Genomic DNA, 22,873 nt, shown 5'->3' with positions numbered 1-22,873 from the left:
AAGCTCCCACATTAGGATGACTCTCACTTTCACTCCCCTTCATCTGACATTATTCCAAATGGGAAGACAAAATTTGAATGTCAAGCATTTCTTGCACACGCAATGCCCAACTGACTAACATCTTCTCACATAAATATATATCAACAGAAACAAAGGATTGTGAATAACAACGCAGTGCTCTTCTAAAAAGTAAAGCTAAACCCACAAAGTGACAAACCTGAATTTCAGGGAGAAGTTGCTGGATCTTTTGATGATACCCACAATACATTAGCAGTGACAACAACCAGACAGTTCCAGCACAGCGCTCTTCTTTTCTGCTACTGTAAAGGAGATCATCGAAAAGTTTTTTTGTTATCGCTTCCTGGATCATGACATGTGACTCCTCATCAGAGTTACAACTCTCAGATGAGCTACTTTGTATTATGGATAATGGCATTTCAGCGGTAAGATAGTTAGAACTCTGGGAAAGAGAACGATAATTTGATTTGAGTATCATATCTGCAGATACAGGCACTGCCCCCCAAATAAAACATAGGGCCTCCCCAGCAGAAAAAAGTATATCTTCAACCTGAAGATTCCATAATTTATATCATAAACTTTTGGGAAAAATACTATGCGTCAATAGCTACTACACTAACATGTACGGAGTTTATTACAAAGGATAACACCACGCCCACCTTTGATCGGCAGAGACCAAAAATTAAATCAAGAGCACTACTCAAGTGTGAAAATGAAGTTTCTCTTGCAGAAATATGTCCCAGAGAAACTAAAATCTTTTGAATTGCTTTGATATCACTTCCAGTAAGTAGTTTGCTCAATCTTTCATGTAAAATTGTCAAAACTCCAGCTGCAGTGATGAATATTAGTTTATTATATAACATAATTGTGAAATAAGCATAATAATATCACACAAAGCCATGCCTATCCCTGACAAAATATCAGTGAACAAGAAGGAACCTGAAACAGAATCACGATTCAGTGTAGGCAATGGGCAACGAAGGCCAATATGACCAAGTGCTTCCATTCCAGCCGAGGACAATGCTGTACTTTCTGACTCAACCACATGAACAAGAAGATTAACAGTACTCTCAAACAGCGCCTCTGTGATCTGTAATAACATTGACATACAGGTCACTAAAAAAAGATAATAAAACAGGTTGTGCATCTACCAATGTTACATAAGGTTATAAAAGCTGTTTAGGCTCAACAGGCAGAAAAAGCCTGACACTATGATTTCCCAAGTATATGCTATATACACTAGGTACATAGACACATTTACTGTACAGTGTACACAAAGAGGCAAGACTTAGGCTGGACATGCCATCTACTGAAACCACACAACCAACACTCACATACACTGGATGTGCAGTATTAATAATAAACTAAATATTGCCTCACCAAATAAAAAATTCTAAATATTGCAGAAACATAAAGTCCTGTCTGGCTGCTGAATAGTTAAAGAACAATTTTATGGAATAAATGAAAAGAAAGTAAAGAATTTTCTCTTGTTTGATTGCACTGACAAAGTTATGGATAAGGGAGAAATGGCCAGATCTGCTTGTCTCAAATTCGCCTCTTAGATTCATCTTCAGAAGAAGGAACAAAATTTAGGCTTTTTTGAGAAAAATTTGGCCTTTGATTTCCTCCTATTTTATTGAATTTTATTTTCATTGCCAAACATTGAAAAAGAATAGTCCGATCTAACTCTCTCTTTTCTTGCTTTCTCGACATCTGAACAGAACATAAAAGGCAAGAGGAATTAATTATATCTGCCAAGCCATGTCATTCCAAAAATAGATTATAGGCTGAGTAAGGATTCAGTTATTCCTATTTTCAGTTAATTTTTTTGAAAGATCAAATCTACAGGTTTATGCTTGCTCTAGCTAATGATCCCAAATCTCATACAGACCATTAATTCTTGTAAAGCTATTACAAATGCATGAAAACTGAAGAACCAGATATACATAAGATCAGCAAATGCATGTAAATTGAAGAATGACATATACATAAGATCAGCATATGTATTTAGGCGCCAGACATAAATCCACTATGCCATTATAAAAAGGCATATGCTTTTTTGCAACACAAGGATCCTTGTCAGTGGAGAAGGTGGAACTCTGAAGCTGTCAGTGGATGTATGCGGACCACACCTCATCTACTACAGAAGACTTGAAGTGTCACCAAAAAGCATTGACACTGTTAGGATGAGACAACAGAGACAGACTAGTTTACAATGCCAGGCCACTCAATAAACAATCATACTATGTATTGCAAGAACAGATAAAGGCTCTAGCTCATAAATACCAACAGTTGAAAAAGGAAACAAAACTAACAATTATAACAACTTGAAAGTGCTATGTCATTCATCATATGGCACTACCTGAAGAGGGTTACTAGCATGTGTCAAACAGATATGCCTGGTCCTAGTTAGGGCTGGCAATCTGTGAGTCAGGATGGGTTCAGGTTGGGCTGAGATCACAAATCAAGGCCCATAGACCCTCACCCAAACTCAACCTGCAGACCACCCACTGACCTGTTTTCCTTATCTCAAGCCTATTTTAGTGCTTCATGTTGTATGGTAGGTTATTTTTTCATATTTTTTGTACTGAATCATATGCATAACAAAGTAAGTAAAAAAACAATATAAATCACAAAACTCTAAACAAATGTTACATATCAACTCAAGTTTTAAAACAAGCTAATATGATGGTTGATCCAATGGCTCACATTCAGCCCACAACATTGTACAGTTAAAATGACATGAGACCATGTTTTACTATCATCTAAGCATTAAAATTCATTGATTTTTAATCTATATATGTTTTAACATGTGTAGACTATAATCAATAAGGCACAATCTTAAATTAAATGCTTTGTCATGTATTTTAGCATAGTAGCATAATGGAAACCATTTTTTTTGGCCATATGATGACATAGGTTAGAGATTACCAAAATACGTGATATATGATTTATAGGCATTTTTAGTGATATAGATATTGATCAAGTGTGAATCGTCAATTTGAATGCCCCATTATTGATTTTGGAGTCGAGAGGAGTGGATAACCTCTCCTCTTAAGAGAAGCATAATCAATCCCCCTATATATATATATATATAAAGAGAGTAAAAAATAATATAATAAATACCTGGGCCATAACCCAAACACAACCAACCCACCTGGCTGACCTGTACTCCACCCATGAACCTAATGGCTCAGGCAGGTTGGTTAAAAGTTGGTCTAGGTAAATAGGTCAGGTCAAAAATGGCTACCCTTAGATCTAGTGAATATGATTCCATGACTGAAGACTAACTAGAAAAAGTTATATGGCATGTCTTAGAATGATGAACTACTTATTTAAACTAAGGTTCACCGTATCGGTGAGCACCGTCCCATACCGAACATACCGAATGTACCGTACCATACCAATGTTAGATGTATGCCCTAGAAGCCAATCTGGCAGACACATTATTTTTTCTGGGACATAAATTTGTACTTGACTTTATTATTATTGAATAATAAATGGGCATCTTTTCATTCATATTGTTTATGTGTCTATGAATCGTCCAAGAAATTAATAAGATGATGATACATATTCTCAAGAGTTGAGAATTTGAGCCATGTATCATTGGTGATTAATTTCTAAATGCTCCTGATCAATGGATCATCACGAGGACGGTGATCGATCCGATCAGTGCACAGATCGCTTTCCTTATGGATGGACGAGACTCGAGTCCACAGTGTAGGGACACTGAAGTGAGAGTGCAGGTGCTTGTTAGAGAACAAGGGTACTGAGCGTGACCAAGACAAGAAGTCACTTGGATGTCTATCCACTCGTCAGTGACTTACTTGATGTTGCAGTAGTGTGACTGGTCCTTTGACCTGCGGTGCTTCGGCTACTCACAGTGAGGTTATTGTAGTTTGACTACACGTATACATGGTCTCTAGCCATATGGGTCCTTGTAGTGTAGATTGGCTGCAGTAAGTTCACTGTAGGAGTAGGGTATGCACTTACATGGAATCTATCGACCTTGATAGAAGAGGAGTGATCCTATGTGATTTGTTAGACTGAGTTCTAAGACCTTGGCCAGGGCAGAAATATAAAGTGGAGAAAGAGTTTTTCACTATCGAACTCAAGTCAAATAAATCTAGAAATATGACAGACGACGGGGTTTGACGAGTTTTCCATGACCTCCGATCTGTAGGGATCCACGATAGAAGGACTGTATCATACGATTGCTGCACCTAGAGGTTCATCATTCTATTCTGCTGGGTGGCCACTACATACTGCTAGGTGTCACTGGTGGATGGTGAGACTCACAGGGATCATCTCGATGGTCGATAATCCCTGGTGAGTTGAGTTGGAATTGTTTCAACCCATTGAAAGGAGTTTTCAATGATATTGTGATAGAGATCATAATATATCTCACTACCAGTCAGAATGGAACCTATGGGGTCACACACATTAGAGGTATTGACCGATCCAATGGTTGAATGTGATTAGGAATCACAAATAATCAATTAGATTGATAAATGAAAACCCGCTAAAAGTTAGTGGCTAGAAGAAGGAATAATTGCAATCGGATTGTAATTTAATTTAATTAATTGGATTTAATTAATTGGACTTGATCATGAGTCCTACTTGGAGTGGGAATCATGGAGTCCTAATTGGATTAGAATTTCAAATTAAATTAGAGTCCTACTTGGAATAGGATTTCTAATGTCCTAATTGTCTTAGGGCTGAAATTTGAACAAGTCCTGATTAGATTAGGATTTTCTTAAGTCCTAATTAATTTTAAATTTAATCTAATTAATTTCATGACTCCTAATTGGATTAGGATTGAAGAGTTCAATAGAGTCATGGTTCAAATAAGTCCTAATTAGATTAGGATTGGGAGGAAATTGAAATAGGTCCATACAAGTCCTATTTTGACTAGGATTGGACTCATGCACTAGACCCAAATTAAATCACCCATTAATTTGATTAAGTGGCAGATTTAAATGGATAAGAGGGAGGGGAATATGCCCCTCCCTTTGAGCCATGCGTGGGAGAAAAAGGAGGGGCGCATGCCCCTCCTAGGTGGCATGAAATAGAGATAAGGATGAGCTCCTAAAAAATAGGAGCTCATCTTTATCCCTTTGCAATTAAAAAGGGAGCATGGAATTTCGGCCAAAATGAATGTTTTTCTCCTCATTCCAGCCGTGAGCACCCTCCTCCATCTTCCTCCTTTGAGCCACAATCAAGAGAAGAAAAAGAAAAGCTTGGGACGCCCTCTTCCTTCTTCATCTTGGTTCCAAAAAGGAAGAAAAAGAGAAAGGCTGCGGGTCTTGTTTTCTTCTTCCTAAATCCATCCTTCTTCTTCTTCCTCTCAAGCCAATCAAAGGTTGATTCAAAGGAGAGGACTTCAGCCATCCATAGCCATCTCTGCAAGGGAGCTAGCACCCTGGTGAGATCCAAAGGCTTCGATCGAGTCAGTACTTCGTGTGGCTACCTGTAGAGGCCGGACGCGTGTGCGGCTTCCACTGAGCCTTGATCAAATACCACGTAAATCAGATTTGCGGAGACCATCTACCCGCACAAGGTGAAGATCTGATCTTCTTAATGATTTTAAAATGGTTTAAAATAATTTAATTCTAATCTATCTACAAACAAAATGTTTTAAAACACGTTCATGTGATGAACGGATCCCGCATATATTTTTCCGCTGCAATCTGAAAATTATTTCGAATTTTCATGGCATATGTGGGATGCTAACAGTGGTATCAGAGCCATGGTTATGTAGATTAAGATTAGAATTAAATTTTTCAAGGCATTTTAGATCTGAAATTTAAGGGATTAGGCTTGCTGAAATTTATGTATACAGAATTTTCAGCTTGCTGATTTTTCTGCATACTAATTTTTAGATGCTTAGATTAATGATTCTAAAGCTTTGATAATGTGATTACAAATATTTAGAGTCAAATCTAGCATGATCAGCAAGTCATGAGATGAAATAATCAGTTAAATATCAGATCTGAAAAATAATTTTTATGCATGTGATGCGTATGGTGATGATCATGGATGGACCCTTTGAATGTGCTGAAATGTTCTGCGATGTTCTGTGATGCATGTAATTTTAATTTTCAGATGCCTGCGTGCATCTTAAATTTATGTATTAGAGACCTGCGTGTCTCATGAAAAAGGGTTGTAATTTATTCTTTTATTTTATTTTAATTTTTAAAGCAATCTGGGATGTAATCTGTGATGTGTGTTGCACGTCGATGGTTGATCGATATGTACATCAACAAGCTCAACATGCGCAGATCGAGATCAAGGGTTGATTAAAGATGGATCAAGGAGTTGATCACAATTGGACCTAGAGGATCAAGATCGAGTCAAGAGTTGAAGACGATCAAACCAATTGACGTGCATGTGCTTGTAAAATGACCCCATCCTGGATCCATGATCATCACCATTTAATTTTATTTTTGATAAATGCCTGGATGTTTAATGCTTATGATTATGCGGGTAGACTTATATTTGCATGAGATGTGAATACGCGATTGAGTGAGACCTAAATCGAAACCTTCCTAATCAGTCGAGGGTGAACCAACATGAGTTAGTCATATTAGATTAATTGATCTAATTGGTGTCTAGGCAAGCCTATAAGGTGGTTACTTAATTAGGACCTTACTCTCTGAGTAAGGGGAGCCTCCCACCTGCTTACCTGGCCAATTGTTCGATTACCTCTTATGAAGAACTCAAGTTGCAAACACTAAGACTTGATTATGTAATATTAAGTCCATAGGTCTTCCACCGTAGTAGAGTTGCTAAGGTCTTTCCGGCGTTGATTTGTCTCGGCTGGACACAGTGGGCAAGTTGCATCGGGGGACTGGACCTCTCTATTAGACATGAGATGTTGTGGGGTAAAGGTGGGGTTGGGCACCAATAACTGTTAGGTGAGGACCCAATGACGACTTTATTTCTGCGGTTATACGGTGGGTATGACTTAACTAAGTAATGGGACCAATAACTGTTAGGTGAGGTCTTCATCACTTAGAGACCAAGTACCACTGCAATTTGCTTGAGAAGCATTGTACAAGAGTTGTACACTCATCCATTTATATGTCACCAATAACTGTTAGGTGAGGCGGCATATAAATCGGTGAGACCGCAGTACCCACTAGAAATCCTAGTCGCGTAGGATTTTCGTTTCTCCATCAGGGGAGTATGAAGGATTCGAGAAAATAGTGGGAGCATATTTGTTTTAAAAGTCCCTAGAACAAATTAAGTTCAAGTACAAAGTCTAACTAGAATCTTTACTCTCTATAGATCACAATGTCAGCTTCAAACCCTTTGACCCGAATCCTTGAGACCAACAGACTGACCGGAACCAACTATAAAGACTGGCTTAGGAACCTGAAAATTGTTCTGAATTGTGAGAAAATAGGATATGTGCTCGAGAATGATATCCCTAGGCTACCAGCACGTCCTACTGATGATCAGCAAGAGACGCATCAGAAGTGGACTGATGACGACATTAGGGTCAAGTGCTACATCATGGCATCCATGACTAACGAACTTCAATGCCAGCATGAGAATATAAAGACTGCTAGGAAAATACTGGCTCATCTGCAAGAGTTGTATGGTGAGCAGAGCCGCACTGCACGCTTTGAAGTGTCCAAGAGGCTCTTCAAGGCAAAAATGCGTGAGGGGCAGTCTGTCCACGATCACTGTTTGACTATGATCAAGGACCTCGAGGAACTTGAGAAGCTCGGTATGTCCATGCATAAGGAACTGCAGATAGATCTGATCCTGCAATCCCTTCCTGATTCATTTGGTCAGTTTATAGTAAACTACCATATGAATAAAATTGAATGCACAAAGACCGAATTGTTGAATATGTTGGTAATTGCTGAAGGGGCCTTGAAAGGTTCAAGGGGCTCTGTTCTGGCTGCTGAGCTGACTTCTGGTTCCAAGAGAAAGTCTACTTGGAAGAAAAAGAAGCCTGCTAAGAAGCAAAAGAAAGACAAGAAGCCAAAGAAGGAAGTTCACAAGAAAAGGGCTAATGACAAGGGAAAATGTTTCCACTGCAACGTCGACGGCCACTGGAAAAGGAACTGCCCTTCATACCTCGAGAGCCTGAAGAACAAAAAGGCAGACACACCTTCTGAAGGTATGTTAGATTTGCTCGTAATTGAAACTAATCTTACGGTTTCTTCTACTTCTAGTTGGGTTATAGATTCTGGTTCTAGTGCTCATTTGTGCACTACTATGCAGGGTCTAAAGGAAAGTAGGAGGCTGGCGGAAGGTGCAGTGACCCTTCGGGTTGGCAACGGGGCAAGAGTTGCTGCTGTGGCTGTAGGCACCTACCCTCTGCGATTACCGTCTGGATTTAGTTTATTGCTCAAAGACTGTTATTATGTCCCTGCTGCTAGCAGGAATTTGATTTTTGTTTCATGTTTAGCACAGGATGGTCATGTTTTGTCATTTGACAAAGACTGCTGTTCTATTTATTTCAGAAATAAATTAGTTGCACGTGGTTTCATGATTGACAGTCTTTATCACTTGCATATTGATGTATCTGTGAATGTGTCTGAGCAAGTAGTGGATGCCATAGGATCTAAAAGATCGAGAGATGAGATAAACCAGAAGTATTTGTGGCACCTCAGGCTTGACCATATTGGAGAGGACAGAATGAACAAAATGGAGAAAGATAGGCTTCTTGGCCCATTGACTTCTGAGTCATATCCAGTTTGTGAGTCCTGTCTTCAAGGAAAAATGGCTAGATTACCTTTTGTAGGACATGGGGAGAGGACCACTGAAATACTTACCCTGGTTCATACTGATGTATGTGGCCCATTTGATGTGTCAGCCAGGGGTCGTTATTCATACTTCATTACCTTTATCGATGATTATTCACGATATGGGTATGTGTATCTTATGAGATACAAATCTGAGTCTTTTGAAAAGTTCAAAGAGTTCAGAAATGAAGTAGAAAAACAGACTGGAAAAACCCTTAAGGTTCTTCGATCAGATCGAGGAGGAGAATACCTTAGTGGGGAATTCCGGGATTATCTCAAGAAAAATGGCATAGTCTCACAATGGACACCTCCGGGTACACCTCAACTCAACGGGGTGTCAGAAAGGAGGAATCAGACTCTATTGGATATGGTTCGATCCATGATGAGCTTCACTGATCTACCTATGTTTCTTTGGGAAGATGCCTTATTATCCGCAATTTATTTATTGAATAGAGTTCCCTCTAAATCCGTTCCTACCACACCTTATGAGATATGGCATGGTAAGAAGCCGAGTCTTGGTCATCTCAAGATTTGGGGATGTCCGGCCCACGTCAAGCGACTACAGGCGGACAAGTTAGAGTCTAGAACCATAAGTGCTCGTTTCATTGGATATCCTAAAGAGTCATTAGGATACAATTTTTACGTCTCAGAGGATCACAATGTATTTGTGAGCCGACATGCCGTCTTCTTGGAAAAACAGTTTATCCTTGATAGAGGCAGTAGGAGAAAAATTGAGCTTGAAGAGAGAGTCTCTGAAAAGCAATGAGTCATGGATCCTATAGAACCTATTCATACAGAGCCAGTACACGTAGTACCTCCTCCACCTCGTAGATCTAGTAGGGTCTCCCATCCTCCCGATAGATACTTAGGTATACTAGTAGAGGACACCGAGGAAATGTTCCTCATGGGAGATAGGGAACATGTACAGGATCCCAATACCTACGATGAGGCGATATCTAATATCGATTCCGAGAAATGGCAGGAAGCCATGAAGTCAGAGATAGACTCCATGTATTCCAACCAAGTCTGGACCTTAGTAGATCCACCAGAAGGTATAGTACCTATTGGATGCAAATGGATCTATAAAAGGAAGATAGGTTCGGATGGGAAGGTAGAGACCTATAAGGCAAGGCTAGTGGCGAAAGGGTATAGTCAGCGCGAAGGCATTGACTATCAGGAGACTTTTTCACCTGTAGCCATGCTAAAATCCATTCGAACATTGCTTGCCATTGCAGCGTTTCATGATTATGAAATATGGCAGATGGATGTGAAAACTGCTTTTCTGAATGGATATCTTGATGAAGATATCTATATAGAGCAGCCTTTGGGTTTCACTTCCAGTGATAGAGATCACAAGGTCTGCAAGCTGCAAAGGTCCATCTATAGACTAAAGCAAGCATCTCGGAGCTGGAATACTCATTTCAATGATGCAATCAAATCGTTTGATTTCATCAAGAACGAAGAGGAACCGTGTGTTTACAAGAAGGTTAGTGGGAGTGCTGTCGTGTTCCTCGTACTGTACGTGGATGACATCCTCTTGATTGGGAATGATGTTCCCATGCTAACCTCGGTCAAGGTCTGGTTGTCAAAAGAGTTCTCCATGAAAGACCTTGGGGAAGCATCCTACATTTTGGGGATTAAGATCTATAGAGATAGATCTAAGAGGTTGCTTGGCCTATCACAGAAGATGTACATAGAGGAGGTACTGAAGAGGTTCAGTATGGAAAACTCCAAGAGGGGTCTATTACCCCTTAGGCATGGGATTCATCTCTCCAAAAAGATGTGCCCCAACACATCTGAAGAGATTCAACGCATGAGCAGGATTCCTTATGCTTCTGCAATAGGGAGCCTCATGTATGCCATGCTATGTACACGACCTGATATAGCCCTTGCTGTGAGTGTCACTAGCAGATATCAGTCGAATCCAAGCGAAGAGCACTGGACAGCTGTGAAGAACATTCTTAAGTACTTAAGAAGAACTAAAGATTTGTTCTTGGTCTTTGGAGGAGCATCGGAGCTAAAGGTAGAAGGATACACAGATTCAGACTTTATGACTGATATTGATGATAGAAAGTCTACATCTGGATATGTGTTCTTGTGCAATGGTGGTACGGTAAATTGGAAGAGTTCCAAACAACCGATCATTGCTGATTCTACCATGGAAGCTGAGTATATCGCTGCCTCTGAAGCTGCAAAGGAAGCCTTCTGGTTCAAGAAATTCATTGCAGAGTTAGATGTAATGCCATCAGATGCCATCACACTCTACTGCGATAATAATGGCGCCATAGCTCTTGCTAAGGAGCCAAGGTCTCATCAGAAGTCCAAGCACATAGAGCGGCGCTTTCACCTCATACGCGAATACCTCGAGAAGAAATATGTCGAGGTGCAGAGAGTAGACTCCGCGGACAACGTGGCGGACCCGCTCACTAAGCAGTTAAATCAGCAGAAGACTGAAGCCCACCTTGAGAAGATAGGACTTAGATATATGGCTGATTGGCTTTAGTGCAAGTGGGAGATTGTTAGATGTATGCCCTAGAAGCCAATCTGGCAGACACATTATTTTTTCTGGGACATAAATTTGTACTTGACTTTATTATTATTATTGAATAATAAATGGGCATCTTTTCATTCATATTGTTTATGTATCTATGAATCGTCCAAGAAATTAATAAGATGATGATACATATTCTCAAGAGTTGAGAATTTGAGCCATGTATCATTGGTGATTAATTTCTAAATGCTCCTGATCAATGGATCATCACGAGGACGGTGATCGATCCGATCAGTGCACAGATCGCTTTCCTTATGGATGGACGAGACTCGAGTCCACAGTGTAGGGACACTGAAGTGAGAGTGCAGGTGCTTGTTAGAGAACAAGGGTACTGAGCGTGACCAAGACAAGAAGTCACTTGGATGTCTATCCACTCGTCAGTGACTTACTTGATGTTGCAGTAGTGTGACTGGTCCTTTGACCTGCGGTGCTTCGGCTACTCACAGTGAGGTTATTGTAGTTTGACTACACGTATACATGGTCTCTAGCCATATGGGTCCTTGTAGTGTAGATTGGCTGCAGTAAGTTCACCGTAGGAGTAGGGTATGCACTTACATGGAATCTATCGACCTTGATAGAAGAGGAGTGATCCTATGTGATTTGTTAGACTGAGTTCTAAGACCTTGGCCAGGGCAGAAATATAAAGGGGAGAAAGAGTTTTTCACTATCGAACTCAAGTCAAATAAATCTAGAAATATGACAGACGACGGGGTTTGACGAGTTTTCTATGACCTCCGATCTGTAGGGATCCACGATAGAAGGACTGTATCATACGATTGCTGCACCTAGAGGTTCATCATTCTATTCTGCTGGGTGGCCACTACATACTGCTAGGTGTCACTGGTGGATGGTGAGACTCACAGGGATCATCTCGATGGTCGATAATCCCTGGTGAGTTGAGTTGGAATTATTTCAACCCATTGAAAGGAGTTTTCAATGATATTGTGATAGAGATCATAATATATCTCACTACCAGTCAGAATGGAACCTATGGGGTCACACACATTAGAGGTATTGACCGATCCAATGGTTGAATGTGATTAGGAATCACAAATAATCAATTAGATTGATAAATGAAAACCCGCTAAGAGTTAGTGGCTAGAAGAAGGAATAATTGCAATCGGATTGTAATTTAATTTAATTAATTGGATTTAATTAATTGGACTTGATCATGAGTCCTACTTGGAGTGGGAATCATGGAGTCCTAATTGGATTAGGATTTCAAATTAAATTAGAGTCCTACTTGGAATAGGATTTCTAATGTCCTAATTGTCTTAGGGCTGAAATTTGAACAAGTCCTGATTAGATTAGGATTTTCTTAAGTCCTAATTAATTTTAAATTTAATCTAATTAATTTCATGACTCCTAATTGGATTAGGATTGAAGAGTTCAATAGAGTCATGGTTCAAATAAGTCCTAATTAGATTGGGATTGGGAGGAAATTGAAATAGGTCCATACAAGTCCTATTTTGACTAGGATTGGACTCATGCACTAGACCCAAATTAAATCACCCATTAATTTGATTAAGTGGCAGATTTAAATGGATAAGAGGGAGGGGAATATGCCCCTCCCTTTGAGCCATGCGTGGGAGAAAAAGGAGGGGCGCATGCCCCTCCTAGGTGGCATGAAATAGAGATAAGGATGAGCTCCTAAAAAATAGGAGCTCATCTTTATCCCTTTGCAATTAAAAAGGGAGCATGGAATTTCGGCCAAAATGAATGTTTTTCTCCTCATTCCAGCCGTGAGCACCCTCCTCCATCTTCCTCCTTTGAGCCACAATCAAGAGAAGAAAAAGAAAAGCTTGGGACGCCCTCTTCCTTCTTCATCTTGGTTCCAAAAAGGAAGAAAAAGAGAAAGGCTGCGGGTCTTGTTTTCTTCTTCCTAAATCCATCCTTCTTCTTCTTCCTCTCAAGCCAATCAAAGGTTGATTCAAAGGAGAGGACTTCAGCCATCCATAGCCATCTCTGCAAGGGAGCTAGCACCCTGGTGAGATCCAAAGGCTTCGATCGAGTCAGTACTTCGTGTGGATACCTGTAGAGGCCGGACGCGTGTGCGGCTTCCACTGAGCCTTGATCAAATACCACGTAAATCAGATTTGCGGAGACCATCTACCCGCACAAGGTGAAGATCTGATCTTCTTAATGATTTTAAAATGGTTTAAAATAATTTAATTCTAATCTATCTACAAACAAAAGGTTTTAAAACACGTTCATGCGATGAACGGATCCCGCATATATTTTTCCGCTGCAATCTGAAAATTATTTCGAATTTTCATGGCATATGTGGGATGCTAACAACCAATACCAAACCAAAACTTAGTATGAATGGCATATCGAGTCTCGGTCCGCCAAACTAACCGTCGTACTGAGCGTCCCAACATTGTACCAGCATGTTGGGTCCAGTACCGAGACGGCGAGCTTAAATTAAATAAATATAAATTTTTTTCCCTTTGTATAGATAATAATGCCATTTATTTAAACTATAAGTTAGAAAGTAAAAATATTTTTCCTTGTATAGGCAACAACCTTAGGGCTTGTTTGGACACCAGAAGATCTAGTCAGACCAATAAGATCTTTCCGGAATTCTTCGGTTGTAAACATGTGACCAAAACAAGGAGCTTCAAAGAGATTGAGGTGGCTGCCATATATATAATCCCTATATTTCTAAGATTTGATAAATCGTTTTGGAGAAGGAAACACTTATCCTCGAAAATAGGGATTACTTGTCATCCCAGCTGCCTAATCTCTTCAATTTACCCAACTTCCATCCTATTTTCATAATTGAAGAACCACCAAGATCTTATCAGTCTAACAAGATATTCTTGCATCCAAACAGGTCATCGCAAACTTGTTTGTCTAGAAAAGGCATCACATGAAAAATCCCTCCTAGTGGCACTCAGACTAGAACTTAAGGTGCAATACAAGTGCACAGGTGAGGGTAAAACACCACACAATTTAAGAAGACATTACGCAAGCATGAATTGTCTGCTTATCAATTCAATATGGTATGAAAGAAGTTTAAGTAGGTGATGGAAGTATTGTTAACGGACAAGTCCTAGATGATTCTCTCACATGGCTACACTTGCAGGATGCTCATGCATAGGGTTGTCAAGGGGCCAGCCAACCAAAAGACCCAACTAAAAATCATCCAGCCCCAATCTCATGTTTTAGGTACTTGGGCCAAAGAGTTGACTTCTGAGCCCTATAAACTTGCATGAACTTGGACAAGGCCTGGGCTTAGTATTTCAGTAAAAAAAAATGGACAAGTTCCAATGTGAGCCTAGCTTGTCTAGAGAGAGACAGAGAGAGAGGGAGAGAGGGAGGAAGGGGGAGCGCCATAATTCTGTCAATTCAGGCTCGATATCTGCAATCTAGTTTCTGCCATGCTAGCCTCGGGCTGAGATTTAAACCTCGGGCCGGGACCATGCTTGGGCCTGGGCCTGGCCTAAGGCCAGCCCAGCCCATTTAAAATATCTCATGCACAACTCCTTGCATACTCTTTTCACCTATGCTTTAAGGGCTGTCATAGCAATACATAATCTGTTGTACTTGTGACTATTGACATACCACTTATTGTGGACCTTGCATTCAGCACTGCTGTTAAGGAACAATACATAACAAAACACCGAACTTGTGAGATTCAACAGAACTTTGTTATAGATTTTGAATATAATGTTATCTCATGTGCTTGGAGAAGTTGATCGAAAAAGGATGCTCTCCCATGGAAAATCTACTTGTACCTGCCAGAGAGTCCCATTATCAACCAATGTTGATGACAGCAAAAGATGCATGAATTGCAAGGTCTGTGCATCAAATTAGAAGGTTGTGAGAGTGTTGGGTGGGTAATTTTGCTAGTACTTGTCAAAGGAATATAGTTCAAGTAATAGGACAGTAAAAGAAGGCAAGTAGCAACACTGCTGCTTGCATACTCCAACAGGAAGGAATGAGTGGAGCGCAAGCAAGATGAAACAAAAGTGTCGTGATGTAGTGTTCAAGACATATACAGAGGACAGTAGCACATGAAAAGCATTAAAGCCAAAAGGTGATTAAAAGTGAAAGATGAACTCTTTTATCTCATTGACAAAATATATTCATTATATGACAAAATGAAGAAAATTTCAAGCACCAGGGGCCAGAAAATCAAGGAGATGGTTTTTGTTTTTACATGCAAACAAACGTAAAATCGTTGTATCATTTTGAGAATCTGTTATCACCTTGAAATAGGTAAACCATGTACAACCTTTTTCTTTCAGCATATGATATTTCTCATTTAGCAACTGTAGAAAAAAGTAAGCACCTATCATCAACTCCTGTCACGGTTCATTTGTTTCAACATAAAGTATTAATTAGTTACATACACATGCGCATGCACACAAATACATGCACATCCACACAAAGAGAAGAGTTTGAATCAAGAGAGGGAAAAAATAATGCAGAAGCAATTTACAGAAAAAAATTCACGTAACATTTATGCTTCTGCAGATGGAAGAAAAATATGCAGGATATCAACCTTTCCAACAAAGTTGAACACTGGAACATAAATTGCCAGAAATACAAAATGTATGTGTTATGTAAAAGCTAGTAAAATCAAATTAAGAACACTATTTTGTAGGGGCAAGAAAACTCACACTAGGTGGTTCTTTCATGCATTCTGCTGTCACATATCCTATGGCACATAATGCCCCATGATGATTCTCAAATCTGGAAGAAATTCATACAAAGCAACTAAGAAAGGACCAACTCTATTCAACTAAAGGAAACTGAAAGCTATACAGGGGTTGGCAAACATGCATGAAATTATCACACCAACCTTAAGTGAGTACCAGTAACAGAGGAAGCAAGCTCAGATATAAGAGCAGATGCTGCAGAAGTAGAAATAGCAGAACATGCCATTCCCAGCAAGCGTGATGCAGATTCACGAGTGTCAGAGTCAATATGACCTAGTAAAGGTTTCAACCAAGCAATACGATCCGCGTATCGTGATGCTATGAACTGGAGGAGAAAAGAGGTGTTAAAAAGCAAGTACAGCTGAAAGAAGAGCAAACGAAAAACTCAAAATCTCAGCAGAAAAGCCAAAAAAAAAAAAGATAACCTGAGGCAAATGAGAACCAATTTCCACTAATGCCTTCGATGCAGTGGCATGCAACTCAGCAGATCCTTCAAATGCCATAGCATGTTCTAATAGCAGGCACATTGTTCCTACCGGAGAACAAGATATATCTGCACCAATATCAGAATTGTATATGCTAATATCTGCCTCAAAGCACTTCATTAGGAACTTAATCATGGCAACATATGTGTTTGATGGAAAAACAAGTTTTTCTTCCCTTAGTTCAGTAGAATCTAACAATTTTGGTTGCTGGCTACAGATATAGTCTAGCATCTTCTTCAGCTCAGGATATTTGAGATCAGCACCAGTTCCAAATGTCTGTCCTTGATCTTTCATAAGATAAAGACCTTCAAGAGCCATTTCCCTGAAAAGTAGAAAACAATAAAAGAGAACAAATATATCACTTATATTGAACTAGTTGGCATGAAAAAGAGAAGGTCTGGAACATCAAACTCTAAGGATAATCCAGTTTAAGACCAAAGGATAACAACATAACTGACTCGCTGTGAGATTCAAATGCATGTCTGTCTGCATGTATGGGTATGTAAGAGGATAGGTGGGTTTTTCTTTGGTGTAGCATGCATGCACGTGCATATGCATGATGTCCATGTGCACGTATGTATGTATATATGTATGCAAACAAAGAAATAGTATATGAAGGAAGACTGAAAGCATTGGTCAATTCTTGATAATATTGATGAAATGTAACCCAAGGGATTTCAACATTGTTGTTGGAACAAAACCAGATTTTGCACAAAAAGTCCCTTAGGCTTCCTTTTTGTAACATCTTACAATTATTAAAGACTAGAACATCATGTAAGTTGCAACTGTATTATCAGGATCTATCATGATGATGCATAGGACAAAAAATGGGATTAAGACATACCTGCTGGTGCTAATTAATCTTGATGATTTCCAATTCTTACACAAGAAACGGCCAAGCCCTTCTCCACTCTCCAACCACGGGCTTGATGGGGAGTATCTTTAGGGTTTTGTAGTTGTGACGAGAGAGAGAGGGGGGGGGCTTGAACCAAGTATAAATAGATTTCTATGTATGAAACCAACCTAAGATATGCCGTTTCGGTACCGAACCCTATACAAGTGCCAGCTAACACTAACATTAGTACAGTATGGTACGGGGCAATTCGGTATACCGAGTATCAGTACACTATCCGTATTGTGTACTGGTACCGAATTGATACAATACAGTACGTTCCGTACTACCCGGTTCAGTATGGTACAGCGTACCATGGCCCCACTCATGATAGGACTCCAAGTGTACTTCTAACTATATGTGAGGTTTAAATTCCTACAAGGGCCTGGCAAGTTTATGGGCCTTAATAAAGACCATATTTTCCAATAAGCCTAAAATAATTTGCTATGCCTTATGACTAAACCCTAAAACCAAAATTTTAGATGACACGATTTGTTGCTAGACCACATAAAGCCTAAGATATAAAATGTAATTTTAGCTTATTTACTAATAAAAGAAAAACCAATAGAAGCCCTCCAGGTATAAACTACTGCTAGATTTTGCAGTGAACGGCAAAAAGCATAATGGAAGGCAAGAAATTCTATTATCATAAGCACCCCTTTTTTGCTAAATAATACTTACAAGCAACAAAAATTCAAAATATTGTTGTTCAGTCAAATAGACATAATGGTAGAAATGCCACAAATAGAAGCCTCAAAAGAAATACAGGAATATTAGGCCTTCAAAACAAGAACAAATGTCACAAAGTGACTATGTATAAGCAAGTTTCATTCCTTAATTTTCCTTTCTCTATCAACTGTTTTGTCACCTATTAAATTAAAAAAGTTACAACCATCTCTTTAGATTAGCCCTTTCCTAAGGTACCTGCCAATTTCCATCGGTTTGTGTCCTTGTTTAGCCATCACCTAATGGCATTGCTCATATTACTGTCTATTTCAGCCTTGTCTATGTAACTTTAATTGTTTATTGCAAAAATAGAGAGTGATGCTGACAGCTGCTAGTTCAGTTAGTTGACACTCGTCTCCTAAGAGCTTGTAAGACCTTTCCTGTAGGAGAGATCCAGGGTTCAAATCTTGGTGGTGGCACATTACCACCATATTGCAGAGGAAAGAGAAGAAGCAAAAGAAGAAGAAGAGTGATAAAGTCCACCGATAGGTCAACGAGTGAGATGAAGTATACAGTAATAGAAACAATATCCGCATTGCAAGTTAATTGTTCCAAGCAAAGATTAAAGAATCTGGGCGATCATAAAGCAAGAGAGAACATAGCTTGTGCATGAAGAAACATTAAATTTACAGATCCATGAAGTACGGTCCACCAGCTGGACTGAGAGTGTAACGAAGCCTTTTTACCAAGATAGATAAAACGTGCAAGCTAAAGAAGTCAACAACTTATTCTAACAAGCATCGCAGTCCTGGCCTTCAGGTAGAACCAGAAGAATAGACAACAACACTCAGGCCAACCAAAATCACTCTTCAAGAAACCAACAAGTCCCCTCTCTCCTTCAGAAGATCGCCATTACCGCTTCCCCCAGCACTTCACTCAATGGACTAGAAGGGGACAAAATCATCCATCTCCAACAACAGCATAGCCATGATAACTAATAAGAAGTCTACAATAACATGTCATTTGCACGCATGCTTGCATAAGGGAAATATAGGATATAAGGACAGCATAACAGAATCCAGTTGTCAGTTTTTAGCAACCAACTGTACCAAAAGTTTGGCTTCTCAAACTTCTCATCATGGTTTAAACATTAAAACAAGTGACCTTCCATCAGTCCATGGTTTTGACCAATTGACACATTAATTTCATTTGGAGGCAGAGGAATTTTTACCCACCAAAATTGAATTGATTAGCAAATAAATGACAAAATCTAAATTAGCAACATACTTTTCTAGTTAATTAACAGCTGACATTTTAGCAGCAGCTAATGCTCAAGGTTCCCAAGTCAGCCAACAGTTGATCAGGGAGGGTTACTCAAATACCTAGGTGGTGATGAGGCAAACAAGATAGGTGCATAATGTTCTAAGAAGAACAAAAGAAACTAGAAAAGGGAGAAAAGGAAGGAAAATAGAAAGGTGAAGAAGCAAAGAGAAGGGGCATGAAAGAAAAAGAAAGATGGGTAAGATGGACGAGAAAGATAACTTAAAATTGACGTATCAGTTTGTGTTCAACATAATCCCTGACTAACCGAAACTTATAAAATATTCATTTGTAGAAATTAAATAGGACAAATTACAGCTAATCAAGTAGGCAAGACATACCCATTAGGCCAGAACCATAAGCATAACCAACAAGCATCACCCTTATAGTTTGGGTCACTATTATGAAACTTATAAAAATTATTTCAAACACCGTGGGTATATAGAATTAAATTACATACTGAATGTCCAATTGGTAAATCATATCCAAATTGTTGCTTCAGCATTTTATGATGGTTGATACCGAATTGCAAAAGACAGGATCATGTCTAAACATCCAGTAGCAGTAACAATTGGACTCTGATTGGTTCACGCAGGGTACATGGATCCCACATTGTCAAACTTTGAGGTCAACCGAGGGTGGGTCACCATGCCAAAAGTTAAAACTGATAAACATATAATATATTAATTTAAATATAAATGCATAAACATGAAGTAGTAAAGAGGGGAAAGAGAGTTGAATCTAGCTGCAATTTGCATTTTTACCGGGGCATCACTAAACAAACTGGTTATCATATAGCATCTGACCCTAGATTGCAACTAAGGGTGTGTTTGGACACATACAACTTGGTGTTAGCGAACCCCAGTTTCAGGACTCAATGTTCGGATTGCTATAAGCTGATCAAAATCATGTAAGCAAAATTGCACCTGGCGGCCCTTTGATAGTTTTGTCTTATGGCCAAATTTGCCAGAAGGCAAACTACTACAACTAGAAAAGGCTTTCAAGGCATCTTTATGATAGGTTTGTCACAACAATGACTGTGGTTAGTGCTGGCATAACTAATGCTGTTTTTATAGTACAACCAAATATAGTTATAATCGAGGTTCGCCGTACCGGTACCGAACTCCGTACCGGTGCCGCACTATTATAGGCGTACCGAGTGTCGGTATGGTACGGTACGGTATGCGGTACGCCAGGCGTACCGACATTGGCGTACCGATACCGGTACCCATCGGTATGGGTACGGTACGTCTGGTACGGATCGGTACTGACCGGTACAGCATACCATGGTTACAATTCTAATTTACAGGCAAACAAACATCAGATTTTATTTTACTACAATTTCAAACCCATTGAACCAAATCTTGGGCATGCAGTCTCAACTGCAGCAACTACAACCACATGTAACCCCAACTACATGCATTTCCAAACTGCAGGTGTCCAAAGGCACACTAATCGATGATAAAAATAATATATATAGGGAGTTAGGCCAAGATGCTTCTAAGATCATTTAGCTCTAAATGCTTCCCTGTCAAAAACAGTGAAATCCTCTCAAAAATGAAAATCAGCACCGTTGGTCATGATCTGACATTTGAATTGGCTAGAAATTAAAAATCATGCATTGAGGTGTTTTACCAACGCATCAAATGAAAAGAAAATCATGCATTTCTAAGGTCTTTTGCCCGTGTACCCAAATTAGCTTAAGTTTGATATGCATAAGTTTTAAAATATTCAGATCAAGATCAACAGTTTGGAATTACAAGTTATAACATTTGTGTTATGTTTTTGTCACTAGCTATATTTTATCGTGCATTTTTTTGCTGGCTTGATGCACAGGCAAGAGACCTCAAAAATAAAAAAAAAATAGTATCCAAGTATTTTAAATGTCATATATAATGACCAATGATGCTGATTTTCATTTGAGAGGTCTTTCATGGTTTTTGACTAGGAAGCATTTGGAGCCAAATGTTCTTAGCACATGGATATATGAACAGTACAAGCTTCCATTCCCCCACACTGACAGAAGGCAGAGAGAAAAGAAAAGATACCCCACACTTAAGCCACATGTCTGGCATGTCTTAGAAAACTTACAATGAGCTGAATTCTTCCAATGACAACTTTAGATGAATTCAATCCAATAAGCAACCAGCGAGGCCACTCTTGGATGCTCACAGAGCCAAAAATAAAACCATATAAAGTGCTTTGAATTGCAGTCTGAAAGTTGTTTAGAGCATTTATGAAGAGAACCACAGCGAAAATGATTACTTGACTCCTCGAGAATAACAGCTTACACACATACTAAAACTTATAACAACATCCCCGATTGTTATTCTTCTTAAACAACAACAAGCTGGTAGGTTAATTACCCTATTAAATGTATAAAATTAAAAGCAAATATGTAGTTTGATTTCAATCCCAATAGATATCATATACTACAACAGCGCTGTTAGAGAAGAAGGGATGAGACATTTTCAGATAAGAGATGTCAATGAAATGGCTTGAGTTGTTAATTATGTGAATACCAGTCTTTGGAAGCAAGCACTTTCACCAAGGAAATAGCATTTTAAGCAAATATTACATGACCACAGTGACAGAAGAGTACTCTCCCACCAAACAAAGACAGCCTACGATGAAGAGGATTTCAAAGAGAATAGAACTGAAACCCACAAAAACGATTATCAAAAAAGACTAATAAAGACAAAGTCCAGATATTAAAAGACAGTAATAAGAACAAAAATCCAGATATCAATCAAATGCACAAAAGGCAAGCTAATTAGTGGTTATAAAAAATTCACAAGTGACCTTATATCCAGCTTTGAATCTGCAGCACCAAGCATGCAAATGTACCGGCTGGGGCAATGCTGCAAATAAAATAAAGATGTTGCCCACCTCACAGCACAAAATCGCACCTCGCTTTGTTCCTTTAACAAATAGAACGAAAGGTTAGAAAAGATTAAATAGCCTATCATTGTGTTAGCCATCAAGTAGTTACAAAAGACAATACTAAGAGAAGTTCTAGCAGCAAACTGCCCATACAAGTTCACCTGGTGCTGTCCAATTTTCTTCAGACAGTGACCAGAAATGGATCATCATCTGTCTTATGCGCTACAAGCACTTCTCATGATAAGGCTTTATACATATGTGGACCATTTCCAAATTCCATTCACTTTCCTACTACAGCTTGCGGTGATTGTTGAATTTAAAGAAACCTCCAAACTAGATGATGTTAATGAATACTTAAAATTTCCATCTACTGAATATCAGAATGTCTGCTATTAAAGTTTCCAACATCAAGAAAACCAACTAGCAGATAGCTGTAATCCAATATTAAAATTTCCCTCCACCATATATCAGAATATCTTCAAAAAATGTTTTGCAAGAATGATGACATGAGGAATCCATGCACAAACTAAACCAGGAATAACCTTACCACTTGAGAATTTTCCAGCAGAAGTGCCTCTAAATCCTTCAAGACAGCTGCCGGAGCACCCTAATGTACAAGTAAGAAAGAT

General features: G+C 39.1%; 1 protein-coding gene across 3 annotated transcripts in view; it reads right to left on the bottom strand.

The window, feature by feature from the left end:
* Window positions 1-22,873, bottom strand: part of LOC103706318 (proteasome adapter and scaffold protein ECM29) — a 66,712-nt gene that overhangs the window by 28,410 nt on the left and 15,429 nt on the right. For all 3 annotated transcript variants that reach the window (XM_039124736.1, XM_039124734.1, XM_039124735.1), the window contains 8 exons: window positions 22,792-22,851; window positions 22,164-22,282; window positions 16,424-16,805; window positions 16,142-16,323; window positions 15,960-16,032; window positions 958-1,108; window positions 678-847; window positions 218-568 (listed from right to left, as the gene is read on the bottom strand). In XM_039124736.1, coding sequence (XP_038980664.1) covers window positions 218-568; window positions 678-847; window positions 958-1,108; window positions 15,960-16,032; window positions 16,142-16,323; window positions 16,424-16,805; window positions 22,164-22,282; window positions 22,792-22,851 — 1,488 coding nt within the window. The remainder of the gene's footprint in view (window positions 1-217; window positions 569-677; window positions 848-957; window positions 1,109-15,959; window positions 16,033-16,141; window positions 16,324-16,423; window positions 16,806-22,163; window positions 22,283-22,791; window positions 22,852-22,873) is intronic.

This window comes from Phoenix dactylifera, chromosome 3, assembly GCF_009389715.1.
Source record: "Phoenix dactylifera cultivar Barhee BC4 chromosome 3, palm_55x_up_171113_PBpolish2nd_filt_p, whole genome shotgun sequence".
Taxonomy (NCBI): Eukaryota; Viridiplantae; Streptophyta; class Magnoliopsida; order Arecales; family Arecaceae; genus Phoenix; species Phoenix dactylifera.
Note: the sequence above shows the minus strand (reverse complement) of the source record. Positions and strands in the feature narration are given on the sequence as shown.